General features: G+C 38.5%; 2 protein-coding genes across 3 annotated transcripts; both read right to left on the minus strand.

The window, feature by feature from the left end:
• Positions 1–1151: 1151 nt before the first annotated feature.
• On the minus strand, positions 1152–11833 carry LOC117816652 (deoxycytidylate deaminase-like). Of its 2 annotated transcripts, none has more exons than XM_034689019.1 (7): positions 11684–11833; positions 11380–11579; positions 10371–10470; positions 9784–9919; positions 8979–9095; positions 7738–7834; positions 1152–3682 (listed from the first exon to the last, which is right to left on the minus strand). In XM_034689019.1, exons 2-7 carry the CDS (start codon positions 11418–11420, stop codon positions 3598–3600), a joined length of 576 nt encoding a protein of 191 aa, XP_034544910.1. In that variant the 5' UTR covers positions 11421–11579; positions 11684–11833; the 3' UTR covers positions 1152–3597. The 2 variants fall into 2 exon arrangements, with proteins under 2 accessions (XP_034544910.1, XP_034544911.1); XM_034689020.1 differs by lacking the exon at positions 1152–3682 and adding an exon at positions 5976–6027 and having other exon boundaries at positions 11684–11803.
• Positions 11834–12989: 1156 nt separating this feature from the next.
• On the minus strand, positions 12990–17694 carry cep44 (centrosomal protein 44). The gene is made up of 11 exons (XM_034689021.1): positions 17431–17694; positions 17249–17346; positions 16741–16888; positions 16448–16585; positions 15494–15568; positions 15130–15300; positions 14613–14762; positions 14426–14524; positions 14025–14087; positions 13733–13770; positions 12990–13373 (listed from the first exon to the last, which is right to left on the minus strand). The coding sequence occupies exons 2-11, from the start codon at positions 17338–17340 to the stop codon at positions 13313–13315; spliced, it is 1035 nt and encodes a 344-aa protein (XP_034544912.1). The 5' UTR covers positions 17341–17346; positions 17431–17694; the 3' UTR covers positions 12990–13312.

Consider the following 17694-nt stretch of genomic DNA (forward strand, 5'->3'; position numbering starts at 1 on the left):
TATCGACGCTCATATGGATACTGCCTTGTCTTTCTGCATGAGACTGAGGGGGGGGGTTTCTAGTACTGTACCCACATGCCCAAATTTTGTTGTTTTTTTTCTCCTATGTCATGTCTGAGCAGTTCTGTGTTTTATGTTTTGTAAAAAAATAAATAAAAAATATATTTAAAAAAAAGGAGTTCCAGTGTGGTTGCATTCTCTGTTTCATGCAGGTCCAGATAAAAAAACAAAGTGCTAAGAGAAATAAATACATAGATGAACGGAAGTCAAAAAGGAAAAAAAAAAAAGAGTGTAATTACATGATGAGCAACAAGTAAATACAATATCATCCACAATATCAAACACATTTGTATGGAAACCAATAACAGCATCAAAGGCAAATGTGTCCATAAATGCAGATCTAAATCTGGTCAAGTAAAGGCAACCATAGGGACATACCCCACAGGGCATTAATGTATACTGGCTCATAGAAAGACACAGTCACATCGCGCCCTCAGTGCTGAAAGAGACAGAACAATTACAGGATTTGGGAAAAGGGAACAGTGAGGGTAAAATCTAGGACTGGGGCCCAGATGGCAATAATTTTCAGCAGGACTTGCTTCTGTTGTATGAGTTTTCCAAGCTGATTCAGAATGTAATACATCCACTTACATAATACAACCCGAAGTTTGAAGTTTCAGAAAATAAATAAAGCTAGTGTCCACAGAAAGAGTGTTTTGTTTCTTGACTTGAGGTAAGGATCATTCCTCTATATCGCCACTTTTATCAGTGAATGATGACCTGTCTTTAGCATAGCCTAGGCTTAATCATTCAACTAAGGAACCTACATTTAAAAACTTGGTTCAACCTTGATATCAATCTCTGATCAGCACTTTTAAAGACAGAAAATGTTCTGCCTAAAAGTTAAGAATGAACTGTAAAGACTTTTTACTGACCAACTCTCGAGAGCAGAAATGACTAACATGAAACAAAACCTATTTTTTTGCATTTTTGTCTGAAGACTGAGACTAAATCTAAAATAGCTGTAAAAGTTGACTTTGTTTCAAGTTAAAAATAACCCATAAAATAAACAGCAGCCACTGTCCTTTAGCTCTGTGAAGTGTTAATACCAAAACTTTGCTGAATAAATTAAGAACGCAGTGAAGACTCACTCATGCCCCAAGGTTTTTATTGACTCTCACTGCTTGGACCGCTCGCATGGTTAAATGAATAATTACATGAAGACAGAGTTGAACATACATGTATCCACACATACACATTACAAACATCTGATTAATTCCCCACGTCTCTGAGAGCCAGTCAGACAGTTTACAGATGGACACTAGTGCTCAGCTCGTTAGCAGGCAGCCTTAAAAGACAACATGGTAAATGATTCTAAAGCCATGAAAGGAATCCAAAAGTGTCTTTGCATAACAAGAAGAGATTCTGCAGGTATGCATTTGCACATGTTCACAAGAAATGTCATCTTAAAATAAAACCTGAAGGCACAAACAGTCCTTTACAAAACAAATAAACAGACTAAGCTCTATCCTCTATAAAGACTGTATTTAAAACCATTTGCAAACTGAAAAAAAATGTAGTGTTCAAAGTAAAGGCCTCTAGATGCAAGAATGCCTTATTAAAGTGCTCTCCCTAAACACGAATGCGCTTGACAACATAACATAAAGGATGTACAGAGACGGACCTATTGATGATTTGTCATCATTTTTTGAACACTTGTCATGTGTCACCCTTCCCAGTTGGCAATTCAAGATAAATCCGGAGGTTAGGCATGGGCCGGTCTGACTTCCTGACGGTATGATAACCTAAAGTAAAAATATCACGGCTTTATGTTATCGCTATGTTGTGATTAAAGCTCTAAAATGTGTTAACCTAAAATTTCTGGGAATAACAACATATATAATTGATTTTGGATTTTATTTTAAAATTAATTTTAACTACAGAATATCTCAGCGAATCTTATATTCTTTTAATTCAATGTTGATGCACAAAGATCAGTCCCAAAAACTGGCTTCTCTGCGTTAGTCATCTGACAAGCACCTATTTTCCTGTTTACCTGGGTGTCCAATGGAACCTCAACTAGTTTATGATTGGTTGGCTGGATCAGCAATACTAGCACCTTGTCGGACAGTGCAGACTAGCAGCTGGAGTGGCCAATGACAGACTAAAGTAACACTAACACTAAACACTCAAGCTCTAATGAAGACACTGGGTGCAGCGGTTGTTACACTCTCTCTTCCTTGGGAACAGCTCTCCAAAAAGAAGCAAATTTATAAGAGATAACTTGTGTTTATTAGCCCAGCAAGCTAACATACATTGCATATCTCTGCAATCTCTGCTACAGGCACATCCACTAACCTGTACCATCTGTACCATTATTAATGACCTGAGAGTTTTAGCTTTCGTTTGGACTCGAACGCAGCTTAGATAATATTAAGTGGAAGCAGACTTTTTAAAAAACCTTGTCATACCTCTAAACCAGTAACCTGCGCTCTACAAACTTCAGACTCCATTGACAAAAACAGTAACTCAATTGTACGTGATTTGATTACCACTGCCTCATTTGGTGTTTGTTTTTTAATGTTGTGTGTTAAACAAAGTTTATGTTGGATCTAAAACGTCACACAAAATTAAAATTTTAAACATTTCACCAAGATTGATCAGTAACTCTTGTTTTCTGTAAAGTCAAACTCCTGTTTTCAAGTAGTCTGGTGTTTGTAGAGAGTGATGCAGCAGTTGATTCTGGAGAAAAAGACTCCCTCTTTAATCTCTGCAGAGAACCTTTCTGTAATGTTGTCAGGTACTAAGATAGCAATCAGAGTATGTCAGTAACCAAAGCAAGAACATACTTTCCAGCATCCCAAGACTTTATCTTTTGTCATTAACATCCCAAAAAAAGTTGAAAAAAATACTTAGGGCCACGGTTTAAAAACACAAGAACTACCCTCTAAAACAGATGATCAGCAGGTAAAAGCTGGAGAAAGAAATACTTTTGATGAGGGTTAGATGAATAAAAAAAGAATCATTTTCAGTAAAAGCAGAGTTGGAACCAAGGCTACGTAAAACACAAAGTCTTTGCAGTGTATTCATAAATTTTGAACATCAACACACCTGTAGAGACCCAACAGCAGCAGCATGTAACATCCCTGATTCCAAAGTAACAAGTTCAGAAAAAGTGAAAAATCAAGGTGCCTCTTCATTATTCTTTAACTTTGTTTGAAGGAGGAAGAAAGGCAGGTTTTCCCATGTGCAGAAAGACATCAGAGGATATGATTTTAACCACCAAAGATTTCAAATCAACAGTCCTTGTGTTTCTCTAAACCCAAACAGAGTTTTAAGGAAAAAAGCAGGATCGAAAGACCTTCTGCCACAGACGGACTCAAAGAGTGAAGCGTCAAATTAAACTATCTTGAATGTACTGTTAATCAAAATATCAAAAGACGCCAAAGTCGAGGTATCCTTGAGTTTTCCTTTGGACAAAGCAGGGGGGCAAGAAGACCTGCAGGAAAGAGGCATCAAAGTCCCTTTCAATCTCGTCAGTCTTCCCCCTCTTCCTCGCCTCGTTCTGCAGCTCCCCAAGGTGAGCCGTTTGCATTTTCACTTGGCCGCGCTGCTCAGCATTCCAGGGTGGTTAATGGAATTAAAATCAATGACAATCTCAGTCCTCTTGGGCTTGAACTGCCTGCAAGAACACACAGAGGGGGGAAAAAAACAACACAGAGACACACAAAGTCACACATGGAAAACTCAGACGAAAAACATGCATGAGAATGAAAGTCACCTTTTCTTTGTCTTTTATCCCATCTGTCCCTCACACAAACACTCAGTTTGACAATGTCAGAGAGACTCGTAAACACAGAGTGCGACAGTGAGAGAAAGAGGACGAGAAAAACAACTTAAAATAGCTTTTATAGTCTCCTTTAACCTGAATACGCTTAAAACTAATCTATGGTCATAAACGAGTTGAAAAATCAGCGCTAAAAGCGTTGATAGTTTTTATATAGGTGTCAGAAACATTCACCAAGCTTGGACCGGGCTTACATCCACACAGATCATTTTAATGGTTGAACCAGGAACAGGGAAAGTGGCAGAGTGAGCCAAAGTGATGGAAATGTCTCTCAGATGTCCAGTTGTTAACATGACAATGCCATACAAACTATCTTGTTGCTACGCTTTCATTCACTTCTTGCACAAATTCAGAAATCCAGAACACAGTTTGTACCAGGGGTGCACCATAAATTGCATTAAAGTGCATTATTGCAATGTGCAGCGTTTCCCTACACATACATAATAGCCAAATACTTTTCGCTTGAACCATCCCTGCCACTCCCCACAGTCTCTTTTAGTTCACAGTGGGTTTATCCCAAGCGGCAACCTCCGGTCTCAAATATGAAGCCCATGCAGAAATGTTATAAACTGCAATTCATCAAGAATCCGCTTGATTCAGGAAGCAGAACACTGGCATATATTCTGGGAATGTCCAGTGTTAAGACCCTTCTGGATAGAGTTCAACAGAATATTAAAAAGTATATTTAATATTTACCTGCCCCTACAATTTACTGCACTATTTTTAGGAGATGTAGATTTTCAGGCGAGGCCTGTTGATAAATATCTGTTTGCCATTTTGAGTTGTGCCTGTAAAAAAGCCATTACGAGTCGCTGGTTGCTTCCTGAACCTCCCACAATACAGGAGTGGACCAATATATGTTGTAAATTATATTTATGTTATGGAAAGGATTACTTTCTGTTTACGACTTCAGAAGGACTCATCTATAAAACTCGGAGCCCAAGTGGACTAACTATGTAAAACCCCTACAGACAGATTTTGTGGAGGATACCATTCAAGGATCCAGTGATATCGTCTTGCCTTAGCTAATTACATGTTTATTTGTTTTTTCTGCGTGATTTTCTGTCATTTATCTCTCCCTGAAATGTTTCTGGCTCACAATAAGTGTATACATATCGTCTCCCCCAGGTTGTATTTAGTTCTAATAATCATAAAAAACAGAGGACTGCAGAGGAAATGAACATTATTCTCTCTCTTATATGTCAATGCTCAGTACAACAAACTGCTGTCCAATAACAAAAATAAAGAATTGAAATTAAAAGAAAAGAATCCACTTGAGGCTGGCTGCAGAAACACTGGAAACCACATACACACCAATTCAAAAAAGACGATCTTACAGCAGAAATAACCATGTTTACAGCCTGGTACAAAGAAACGGCTTGAGTCTACGTAGCTCATTTCTCTATGGGCACACACTGTAGGGGGGTGAATTTTCTTATAACACGACGGTTCAGAAGATATTAGATTACGAGTTTTGCCCAAATAAAGACATGACTGACTTGACTGACAGGCGGGAACACATAGCTGTTGGCTAGGAGGCTCAAATCCCACCTCTTTACCTCACACTAAAGTTTGGTTGAGTTCAGCATTTCTAATATGGCTCCTGTTTACGATTTGCTTTAAAAAAGTGATCAGGAACAGATGGGTGACTTCACGGATACTATGTCCATTATTTATACAGTCTATGGTTTATCCACATGCGTATGAACCCCAGGTATTTTGCTAAAGTTGCCCTGAGTAATCTGTACAGCTGAGCATGTCAAAAGAACACTACAGAGCTGGAGGACATGTTGTTCCACTACAACAAAAATGGTATAGTTGTTTCTCATGTTCAGTTTTAGAGGCTACGTCATTAAGAAGTTTTAGTCCACACGCTGATCACCTGTTGCGATGACGTGATATTTATTGAAATGTGTCAAAGCACGAGCTTTGTCGTGGATGTCTTTATAAAAAGAGCTGCTGACGAATATTGTCAAATGATCAGGCACGTACAGAACAGAGAAAGGCGGGGAGGTGGGAAAAACTGTGGTGTTTAAAAGAGAGGAAAAGCTTTCAGTGTGGTGTGTGAAAGTGTCGATGTGAAAGTGTAGGTTTGTGTTTGGGGGGGGATTACTAACCTATAAAAACAAAATAAGGTTCAGGTTCAAATGTAATCGTTTGGGAGCACACACTTAAATACCCTGAAAAACAAAGCACAGTTCACACATGAACTAATCTAATTATAGAAAAGATGAAACAACAATTTCTTGTTTTGGTGTAAACAACTGCTACCGTATTTAAAAAATCAATGTCCTTCCCTCCTCTTAAAAGGTCAAACATGTCTCTTTTCTTTTCCCTCAGTTGTTTACACCACACCTTCACGTTTTCCTCGATGTGTGTGTCTGCTACACATGACGGACACCATCAGAGGCAGCAAAAGCAGGAACTATTTCTCACCTTTAGAGACTTGACTTAGATCAGACCTTACATTCATTGAACCAGGAGGCTTCTAGCATGCCTCAAAGCATTAATCTCAGTGTTACTGTTCACAGTTCAGTTATCGTCCTCTCCTACGGTGGCCCTGAAGTGCAAATCACAACTGCATAGCAGAAAACACTACGGCAAATCAGATTGCCGTTGTGTTTTCTGAAATGTTGTTGTGTTTTCTGATTTGCCATAGTGTTTTCTGATTTGCTCTAGTGTTTTCTGATTTGCCGTTGAGATTTGCACTTCAGCGCCACCGTATCTCCTCCTCCGTGATGAACTCCCCCTGCTGCTGCCAGCTACGCAAGGCTGAAGGTGCTCAGTTTGATGACTTGTTAGCTAGTATCAGTATCAGGATTTCTCTGATGGACACCAGCTTATGTAGCTGCTATGGAGCTTCTGTCCGTCTCTGCTGAGTCTCAGTTTCACTGTATCAAACAAGCCACACTAACTTTGACTGAGATCAGGTTTCCTGCAGTACTATTCCCAAAACAAACAGATTGTACCATGATGGCGTGACAATAAAAAAGCTGAAAGGAAGCTAAAATAATTACACTATGCAGATTTGTCAAAAGTCTGATTCAGGATTTGTCAGGTCTGTCTGCAGGATGACAAACAGACAAACAGGCTGCTCGTCTCTGAAGCCAAATTCAAGCAGACTCGTCTTTCTAGCTAAACCTTAATCCTTAAGACTTTCAAGACTGTTATTGTAACAAGACATCACAAGGAAATCAGTTTCTTTTCCAGGTTCATTCCACTGAAGTAAGCCAGAGCAAAGCCTCTGTGTAACTTTGTATTAACAGTGAAACTGAGACTCACCAGAAACAGGTGAACAGGCGCTCCTCTGCAGGGATGTAATAAAATATGAAATGACAGTGGGTCAAGATCAAGCGGCAACCTCTCGATCGGCACACACTGTACAGGGGGTGAATTTTTTCATAAAGCAGCAATTTCGAAGATATTAAGATTACGAGTTTTCCAATGAGAGGCACAGCTGACTTGATTGACAGGCAGGAACACTGTAGCTGTTGGCTAGGAGGCTCAAAGCTCGCCTCTTAACCTCACACAAGCTCGACAGAAGTTTGGTTGAGTTCCGCATTTCCAATATGGCTGCCGCTGAGGATTGGCTTCACAACAGCGCTTCAGAAACAGATAGGTGACGTCGCAGAAACTACGTCCATTCTTTATATAGTGTATGGTCTAGATAGGTGAATTTCAGTTCCATCTTGTTCGGAACACAGCTGCTTCTCAAGTTGCTAAGTAGACTGTATGCAATGTACAGCTGGTGAAAAAAAAAGTCTTAGCTGGAAGTAGTTTGATTCTAACTGCTGGCTACACTGGAGCGTCCAAAATGTTGGCTGTTGTTGCTAGTGGCTTTTTATAAACTTTTCCCTAAAGGTAAGAAAGCAGAGAACACCGTGACTCACCTGTACTGTATTCCTGCCATACTCAGCAGCTTCCTGGAGGCGACCATCTCTGGCGTGTCATGGTACTTATCACAGAGATAAACCACCTCCTTTATACCTGGACAAAGAGAGGAAACAAGAACTAAGACTGAGGAGCAATGTTTGTTTATCTCTGAAGTAGAGATACTTCTTCACAGAGAGAAAAAAAGATGACAGGTGAAAGCAGGGGGAGTGGAATGGACAAAAAGAAAGTACATTCAGTTAATACTGTCAGATTTCCTGCAGATATTCAGAGCAGGAAACTAAAGATTTTCTGGTACTACCAGAGAAATTTATTTTTTGCCTGAGTGCTGCTGAAGCTCAAGGAGCAGAATCAAAAGTCTCCTCAACATGCGTCCACAAAGGCGAGAAATAGAAACATACACCCATCAAAGAAAAATGGCTCACTGCTACGAATTCAGCTCTGCTGTTAGCTGAAGTATTTCTGCAAAGTCTCTGTGATTCATTCATTCCATCATTAAGTGTTCATTTATACAAACAAGACAACAAGAAAACCTTTTGTTATTCTTGTTTTTTTTAAAAAGGTGTTTGATTGGACTATTTTTGAAGCAAAACAGACGTCAGGAGAAACATTTAACTCCAGCCTATATAGATGCGGTTCAATGTTGCCGTGTTGTATTTGAAGAGATTCAAAAAAGTTTTGAATTAATTGAGTGTAAAGACTCATCTGTATTTCTTTTGTTGCAATGTTATCTCAAAATATCCCCAAACGTGGTCCATCATATCTTTTCTATTTTCACAAGTTCTTAATGAACTCAGTTTGTTTTATCTGTATTTCATCTGTAATGTTTTATCTGCTCACTGTTCTATCTTTACATCTTTTTTTCTTAAGCAATTTGTACCCTTATTAAGTCACATATTTTTTCAATACAAGTTAGTTTTAGTACCATAATATCTGAATTGAAAAAAATGCCTTTTACTTCTCCAATTTGCAACATCTCCATTCTTGAGTTTGATCTTTGAACTGATATACTTTTATACATGACAATCTGCTATCTGTCATATTTTTATGAGCAAACTCTTTATCCAGACAACTGTGATATTATATAGATATATTGAACATAAGGAGGTTTGCAGAGTGAGTCACAAAACTTTAGACTCTTAACCATGGGACAAAAAATAGCTCACAGTCAGACCCAACTTTAGGCAAGCTTCAACTTTTTAATAATCTAAGTGTGTGCAACTTCGCTGTGGATACACACCTGCCTGGATGATTAGTTTGGCACACTCATTGCAGGGAAACAGAGCCACATACATGGTGCAGCCTTTCACATCAGCACTGTTCTTGTTCATGATGGCATTCAGCTCTGCATGGCACACTGTTGGATGGAGCAAGGACACACAGAGACAGAGTTATGCTTTACATTTTTTACATAATTACTGCAAACAGGAAAATAAGTACCTTTGAAGGTCAAAATAAATACATCTTTGGAGACAAGCAGGCGTTAAGTACAAGGAGAAAAGAATGTGAAAAAGTGTGGTTTTTTTTTAAGAGAACCATACACCTGCAACCCCACATGTGACCTGCAATCATGTTGGAGTTGCTTAAATTAATCCAAGGTCTATTTTCTTGCACCATCATTAAGAGACATTTCAATAACACTGTCAGTTATTCATTTTTGTGGCCACATGTAGAGGTTTCCATGTGTTTTTTCATGCTCAAGATTCTGTTTTTCATGAAACGATTAACAAAAATTAAAGGGAGAGATATTTAAAGGAGTATAGGGTCATATATTTTCTAAGTCACACCTGTAACTGAGCACAAGGAAACACACAAATGAGGACCTAAGAGCAGCTAATGAATGCAGAAAAAGATGTCCTCATTATTAATCCTCTGTCACCCTCTATGGGCCAAAGTGCAGCACTCCAGCACAGAGTGGACACACTCAAAAAGGCTCTAAAACCAAGTTATATTTGGTGCATAAATCCTCCCAAAAGTACCAAATGAACACAATGGACGGAGAAAAACATGAACCAAAGTGTTCTCAGACAGTCAGTAACACTCACCATATGGGTATTTAGTATCCAGCCGGTCTTCAGCAGAGCGGGACCACGGCAGCAGGTCATCATCACAGCCGTTTGGCATCCCATTGTAGCCAATCCCGACAATCTTATTCTCCTGGTTCACTATACAGGCCCCTACCTACACAGAAGAGAGAGGTATTGTGTGTCAGTTGTCTGTTCAGATCTCTTCTGTTTGTTGAAGATACTCTGAGGAACAAAGTATGGATGATTGACAATGCTACCGTCACCTGCAGTGTCTTCTAGTTTCACACTGATATTTAATAGCCTCTTAGTTTACATTGATAAGGCTCCTTTTTTAACTTTATTTTTTCTCCACTTTTCTTTTAATTGACGGCGAAATCTGTATTGAAAATGTGTGGAGGACTAACTGAATGACTTGAAGCAAAGGGCGGGGGCTGGAGTTTAACCCTGGACCCGCTGAGTTAGTAGTGTGCTGCACTTTTCTCCTTTCTTTTTTGGTTTTACTACAGTTTAGTTTTACTTTAAATTCCTAAATCAGATTATGATTCTGATGTTTTACCTGGAACTCAAGTTTGAATCTGCTCATAAAAAGTCCTTAACACACACACCTGAGAACTCGGGTCTTTACTCCTCTGTGCGGACAGAAAAGCTACAGCCATGAAGTACTCGGGCCACTCCAGGTAATCCTCTCTCTTTGTGGTCGTGTTGCTGCAGACAAACACAAAAACACAACACAGTAAAGTAAAATGAATGCTGAAAAACTTAACATGCTGACTAATGTTTGGCTCTTTTGTTGGTTGTAGGAATCACAGGGTAACTTTTGTTAAGTTACATGGCCCAGTATAACAATAAAATCACCATAAAGTGATTCTTTAATAACTGCTAAATTATGAGACAATCATATAATGATACTGGATTAACTGAAGAATACAAAATGGTACTGAAAGGTTTTTTCCACAAAAAAGTTTTGTTTTCTCAAATTGTTCCATAACCCATTCATATTCATTGCTTTTTCCAATGTTTTTAAGATTAGCACTTGGTAGCAACTTCACAAAATTAACATTATGCTGTATTTAAGACACCTTGAAACTATTGATTGAGATTTTTAAAAAAGTTAGGAAAATGTTAGCTGAGAGGGAAAAAAAATCAACTGAAAATGTAGGAAAATGTTCTCATAGACTTCTATCATAGACTTTTGTCAGATTTCGTATTGCCCTCTGCTGGCCCTTAGAAAAATGCATGTTGAAGGCACTTCAACCAAGGCTTCACCTTTAAGTCAAAGGATACTTCCAGTTTTATGCACTGACAACACGTTTAAACCCTGGATTGCACTTAATCTTACTGATTTAGGATAGAACTACAAAAATCTACAGTCGTTTCTGTGAGCTGCAACACAGTCAAGCTATACTGTTTAGTTTTAAGATAAAAAATATATATAACAATGTCAGGCGTTGTACCTTTGTAATGCTTGTACTTCTACTAGAGTGCACACTCAGGTTTAGATCTACTTTTATTATAGAAATAGAGACTCATTTGACATTTAGCTTTTACAGCAGAAGATGGTTACAGAAAACGTGAAACATGTGACAGACAGCATGGTACACATTAAGTTCTCACCCGTTTAGAAGAGCAGGCTTCGGCTGCACAATCTCCTCCATATTCTTTCAGTTAATATACAAAGTGAGTTGGAGTTCTTGGTTTCTCTGCCTCTCCAGAGACTGTAGCTGTGCTTTCAGTCAGACACGCCGCACAACCTCAACACGAGCCCGGAAGAAATCTCCCGCGCTTTAAAATAGCTTTTCCGCCCGGATTTCTGCCTGCCAGGGAGAAAGAAATAATTATTATTCATCGTAAAAAGTTAACTCCCATTTAACTCACAACAATAATGATACAAAGTTAAAACAGAATTTCTAATACTGACTGAGTTTCTTAATGAGACGTAAAAAAAACGTCAGAAGTTAGGTTCGGCCCTGTCTGGTAAGGTTTACTCGGGGGTGAAACTGCTCCACGTGTATCCTAGGTTCTCTGTCTTTTTTTTTTTAAAGCGCCATCTGATGTAAAGCAGGGGCGTCAAACTCATTTCAGTTCAGGGGCCACACACAGCCCAAGTTGATCTGAAGTGGGCCAGACTTGTGAAATCATAACATAATAACCTATAAATAACAACGACTCTATTTCCCCCCTTTGTTTTAGTGCAAAAAAGTACAAGTACATCTGAAAATGTTCACATTTAATGAAACATCTCTAAAAAAAAAACAGCTGTTGTATTTTTTGCCATGATGAGTCTCATAGTGGGGCTGAATATTTTACTCTTTAAGCCCTGAAACTTGCTGAGAACACACCAAACACACAGGTTACCCATTCACCTGACACACAGTGTGTAATGTTTACAGCAAAAGAACAGAGAGATTATAATAATGAAGAAGGTAAAGTGGACTATTATAGACCTCTCAGTTCCAGCATGAACAGGTTGCTTGCTGGACAGTGTTGTATGCAGGGGTGTAGTGTGTTAGTAGTTAGTGGATCATCTTATAGTGCTTCATAAAGTCTTTATGAATCTCAACCAGATTATGTAATCAGGTGTGCTCCATCTGCTCTATGATTGTATCTGACCCCCAGATGACAAAATTGAAATAGCAATTAATTTTATTGAAAAATTGCAGTTAATGACTTCTCTGTAATTTGTTCACTTTGCAAAGTCGTTCTGCAGGCTGGATTGGAACCTCTGGCGGGCCAGCTTTGGCCTGCAGCTGCATGTTTGACACCCCTAGTCTATGGTCTAGGGTATTTTCAATATAATCCCATTTCATAGTAAACAAATTGACAGGTTTATAGATTTTAATTGTCCTTTTTATGTGTACATTTACTGCTCATCTTTCCTTTAACCTTGCCTGTTTCTTGTTGTGTAATGCTTGCTGTATGAAAGTTTAAGTTTAAAACTCTCTATAGAATTGCGCTGATGATCTTGTTAAGCACTAATATTACTACCAAACAGCCACTTTAAACAATCTGTGAACATTTCTTTGCAAGTCATAACATCTCTACAAAGGGAAGAGATTTATACAGAACAGCTCTGAAGTTGAAATCAAAGCTTTAAGTTACTTAGTCATAAATCTAAATTATCAGAGATAACTACCTCAAAAATGTGTATATCAGTTTCATGCTGTGTATTTGGTGCCTTTGTGCCTACATAAATACAGTCCATTTATCATTAATATGAAAACAGAGAACATATTACAATTTTATTATGAAATCCAAAGACAGACAAACATTCCTACAATCATGATTAGATGAAGAATAAATCCTTTTATGTTAAAGTGCTTGACTCATCAACCAAAGCTATTATTTCTGCACACACATTGTCATTATAATTTATTATAACAGATGTTCCTAAATGAACTTTGAGAAAAATAACTTTTTAGGTTTCTTTTTCAATTTCTCATTTACAAATGTATTATTGTAAAAACACAAAAAAGAAGCTGTTAAGTAAAAATAAGATCACTGTGCTGAAACTGTTAGATAAGACCAGGGAAGGATTATGTTTTAGGAGTTATTTGCTGGGTGTTGAGGGAGATTCTGCGTTCTGCAGAAGGCTGGAGGTGCTCTTCAACCTGCACAGTTCAGACATACAAATACACACATTCACAACATTATGTTAGAAACTCTATACCATACAAACAAAACTTTTTTTTTAGTGATTTCATATTGTATATTAATTTGAAATGTTGGGTCTGTGTAATGAAATCGTGACATGTTCCCTTAAGGATATTCAAACATATGATTCTCAGGTTTGTGTTTAAAATCGTTTACATTCATTTTAAAACCATCAAGGATCTTGAGAGGTGAGGAAGGAAAAGGCTGGTGTTGAATTCAGTATTAATTTGAACTATGACAAAGTAATGACCGGTCTCCAATAATAAAATATGCAAAAGTTATATTAGGATGTAATAAGATGAAAATTAGCGCTCACATGTTGGTAATTCTCTCCAGCCTCTCTTTCAGATCCTCCTGAAAAAAACAAACACAGACGATAAAGAGTGCGTCCAGCTCCTAAATGAATCATTTGCAACTGATGAAAGTCTTACTGCTAATCAGTGAAATGTAGTAAAGCGTTACATTCCAAAGCATTTAGATAACTATGAGTTTCTAATGCTGTGTAGACCAGTCACATTGTTCTGTCTGACCAATACTAAAACACTTCTGGATGCTTGAGTAGACAATGTGTTTGTTAACCGGGACAGACAGGTGAGTCATCTGCTCACCTTTGAGGCATCAGACATGGCAGAGGAAGAGGAAGGGGAAGGACACGGCGGTGGGGTGTTTAACTAAAAGAGAGAGACAAGTTGGTTAAGTCCAGACTCTTGTAATGCTTTATTTAACCAGATTGGAAATCTCTTGTGTGAGAGTAACAATAAACAATCAGATTCTTCATTCTTTATTCACACAGACGGCACATAGAACATTTCTCTAAAGACTAAAGGTACATTCAGGGTAACTAAGTCTGTGGATGTGCAGAAAACCTGAAAGGCTGTGAATTCCATACTTCAAGGAAAGAAAAGTAGCCTGGATTCTGCTTGAGATGTGTTTGTATATGAGGAGGTATCAATGCCTGAGCCGGGGCAGACTAACAGCAGTTACACTGGTTCACCTAAACATACTGTACCTGTGTGTCTCTCAGCTCTGCTTTAGTTTCCAGTAGTACGACTCTGCTCATCAGGTTTTCCCAGCTCTCCCTGGAAACTATCACCACGTCTCCTTCACTCTGAAATACAAGTACACAGTACGTCCTCTTTACTGCCTGCAAAGTGAAAACAATATGGGACTTAAAAAGTAAATAACGTGAGTTGAACCTTGTCTGTGTCTCTCTGTCTCTCCAGGCCCTCTAGACGTTTCTCCAGGTGCTCCAGGCTTTTCTCCAGGATTCTGACTCTGTCAAGCCCAGACTGAAGACCTTGCAGCTGATTCTCCAGAGCTGAGAGCCTTCCTTCAACCTCAGAGGACTGAGAAACAAATGAGATTAATATTTTTTTTTATCTGTCTAAATTCAACTCTCCTGTGGGGGGATCTGAGGTGGATACAAAGGTGCTTTAAAATGTTTCAGGATAAAACTCAATCCAAGATTCTGAAATTGACTTCCAGGATTTAGAGGCAGGAGTACTCTCTGAACAGACAAATCTCTGATAAACCACTTAAAAAGACTCGATCAATCTTTTTTTAAACCAGCAAGGTGTTTGGTGCTGAAGCAATTAAGTACTTTTTACAGCCACCAGATGTCGCAATTTTTGCAGAGTTTGAAGCTTCTGAGCTTTACATTTTTCTCAGTAGACGTAAAAAGAGTGTCATAAGACTTAATTCTGGACTGCTTACATGGAGAATGTCCTCCTCCTCCTCTTCCTCCTCCTCCTCCTCCTCATCTCCTACTGGCTCCGTGATCCCATTTCTAGCAGAACTGGAGGAAAATGTTTCTATATGGGGGGAGTTCAGGTGAAAAGTGGAGTGATTTTCTGTGTGATTCATGACAACCGGCCGATTGGACACCTGAAACATAGAGAAACACAATGGTATCTACAGACAAATAACTTTGCTCACTGATTAAAATAGCTCATCATTCACCTGTCCACAGTCACCCCTACTCCTTCCTGCTAATAGTCATCTGCCTCTTTGGGTCTCTGTTAAAACCGTGTGTTTCCGAGCGTGGTTTGAAAGATATCATTTTCTACATTATACTTACAGTGTGTGTCTCAGCCAGCGACGGCTGTACGTCACCTCTCAACTCCTTGATTGGGGCCAGACATCTGACTCTGGGCTGTAACACACACAAGCACTTTTTGCTTAATCACTGAAATATTTAGTCTATAATTTCAGCTAAGAGGAAATTAATAATCTTTCTCAAGTAAACCAGTAAATATTTTAAAATGAAGCAAAGCATTCTTTACGGCAGCAAAATGAAGAGTTGAAAGAAAGTTTGAAAGAAAGTTTGAAAGAAAGTTTGAAGTTGTCAGGGTGACAGTCACAGCACGTTCCTGTTACCTGACCTGGCTCTTCAGATATTTTATGGCGTAGCATGAAAACTTAATTTCTGTTTAAATACTGTAAAAAAGAAACACTTTGAACAGCTATAGGAAAGAGGTAACTTGTCAACTTTATATCTGTATTATCATTTACCGAAAACACTGGGTGGATATTTCTGCTATAGTTGTAGAAAGATGTGAGGGGATAGGAAAAAATTGAAAAACTTCATCCTCATAAAAAAAGGGACTGGATGTGTGGGGAGAGAGAGGAATGACATGCACCAAATCATAAAGGGACTGTGATTTGATCCTACTACCAGTGCTCAAGGGCACCGCCTCTGTACATGGGGAACCCGCTCTGCCTACTGAGCTAAACTGGCGCCCCCATCCTGATTCTCTTGAACATTGACTCTTTGCTTTGCGTTGAATGTGGTTGCTAATATTGCAAGCTTTTGGTTTTCTTTTGTTTTATTTAAATAAAACAATAAATACAATAAAATAAATAAATGATATGTTTAAATAAAGATATTAATTAGATGTTTTATGTAAAAAAAAATAAAAAATAAAAAATATATATATATATATATATATATATATAACCAGGACGCCCTCTGCAACCTGCATCACAGACTGCATAAAAACGCTCATGTACATCAAGCGAAAGTAATAGAAACCTTCTTCAGCTGGTTGTGTTTTTGCAGCACCAGGTTAATGATGTCACAAACGACAGAGATTTTCCTCTGAGAGAAACCCCACTGCAAGAACTGCTGCTTAGTCAGCACGGGCTTATAGTGGAAGATATCCCGTAGCACCTACACACACACACACACACACACACACACACACACACATAGAGAGAGGAACATATTATCGCCACAGACTGTTAAATTAACGGTAAGGGAAATAAAACACAACACTCACAGTGTGTTTGTGTTTGTGTGTGTGTGTGTGTGTGTGTGTGTGTTACCTTATAAAGAGTGTCTGTGAATCTGAGGTCAGTTTTGCCCATCAGCTCCAATCCTGCTGCCATCAGCTGCTCAGCAAAAGGTGGAGAGAAGGAGGTGAGGGTGAAGCTCACTATTGGGAGGACAGCAGAGGGGTCTCCTTTGGAGAGTCTGCAGGAAAAAAAAATTAAATTAACATAACTAAAACATATACAGTAAAATATGCAAAGTTCAAAAATATATTATTATAGTTTTAACTGCTTTATTTAAAAAAAAAAAAAAAAGAGAGAAGATTTAATTGTCATTCCAAGAATAACTATACAATTTCCCTTTTTAAAAGCAACACTAAAAAAATGTTCATGAATAATTAAATAACTTTGCCCAAACAAAAAACTAACATACACGTATATGTTTAACTGTAGTGTGCTGAAGTAATGTCACGTTAAAAATGTCAGTGTAACGCCCATGTTACGGTGCAAAAGGTCAGCTGAGAGTATCCAGTTAATAGAGTCACTCGTTTAACACCTATACCTGTTGTAGTCGACGTTTCCCGGGTACTTTATCGCCCGCAGGAGGGTTTCCAGTTTTCGGAGACAACCCTGGACATCTCCAGTGGACAGCATCTTTCCCTGTAAAAGTAGGACGAGCTCATCGGCTGCTGATGTAAAAAAAAAGATCCGCTTTATTGTGAAGTAAGGTGACGTTATACTCACCCCCCCTCAGAGTCAGCTTCAAACCTGTGTTGTAGCAACCAAAGTACGGAAGTAGACGTAAAATAAGACTCTTAAAACCGAGCTACTGTCGAGCTATTTTATTTACAAAATCCATGTCCCATTTGAGTCACTAATTTCCTTTTCTCCAAAGATTGAATAACTTTTAATGATTTCAGCAAAGCTAACGCTAACTGGTACTTTGGATGTAGCTTGTTTTGTTTCTGCCGGGTGATCTACAGCACGGAGCCTGATTGGCTGTTTCAA

The sequence above is a fragment of the Notolabrus celidotus genome, chromosome 7 (genome assembly GCF_009762535.1).
Source record: "Notolabrus celidotus isolate fNotCel1 chromosome 7, fNotCel1.pri, whole genome shotgun sequence".
Lineage (NCBI taxonomy): Eukaryota > Metazoa > Chordata > Actinopteri > Labriformes > Labridae > Notolabrus > Notolabrus celidotus.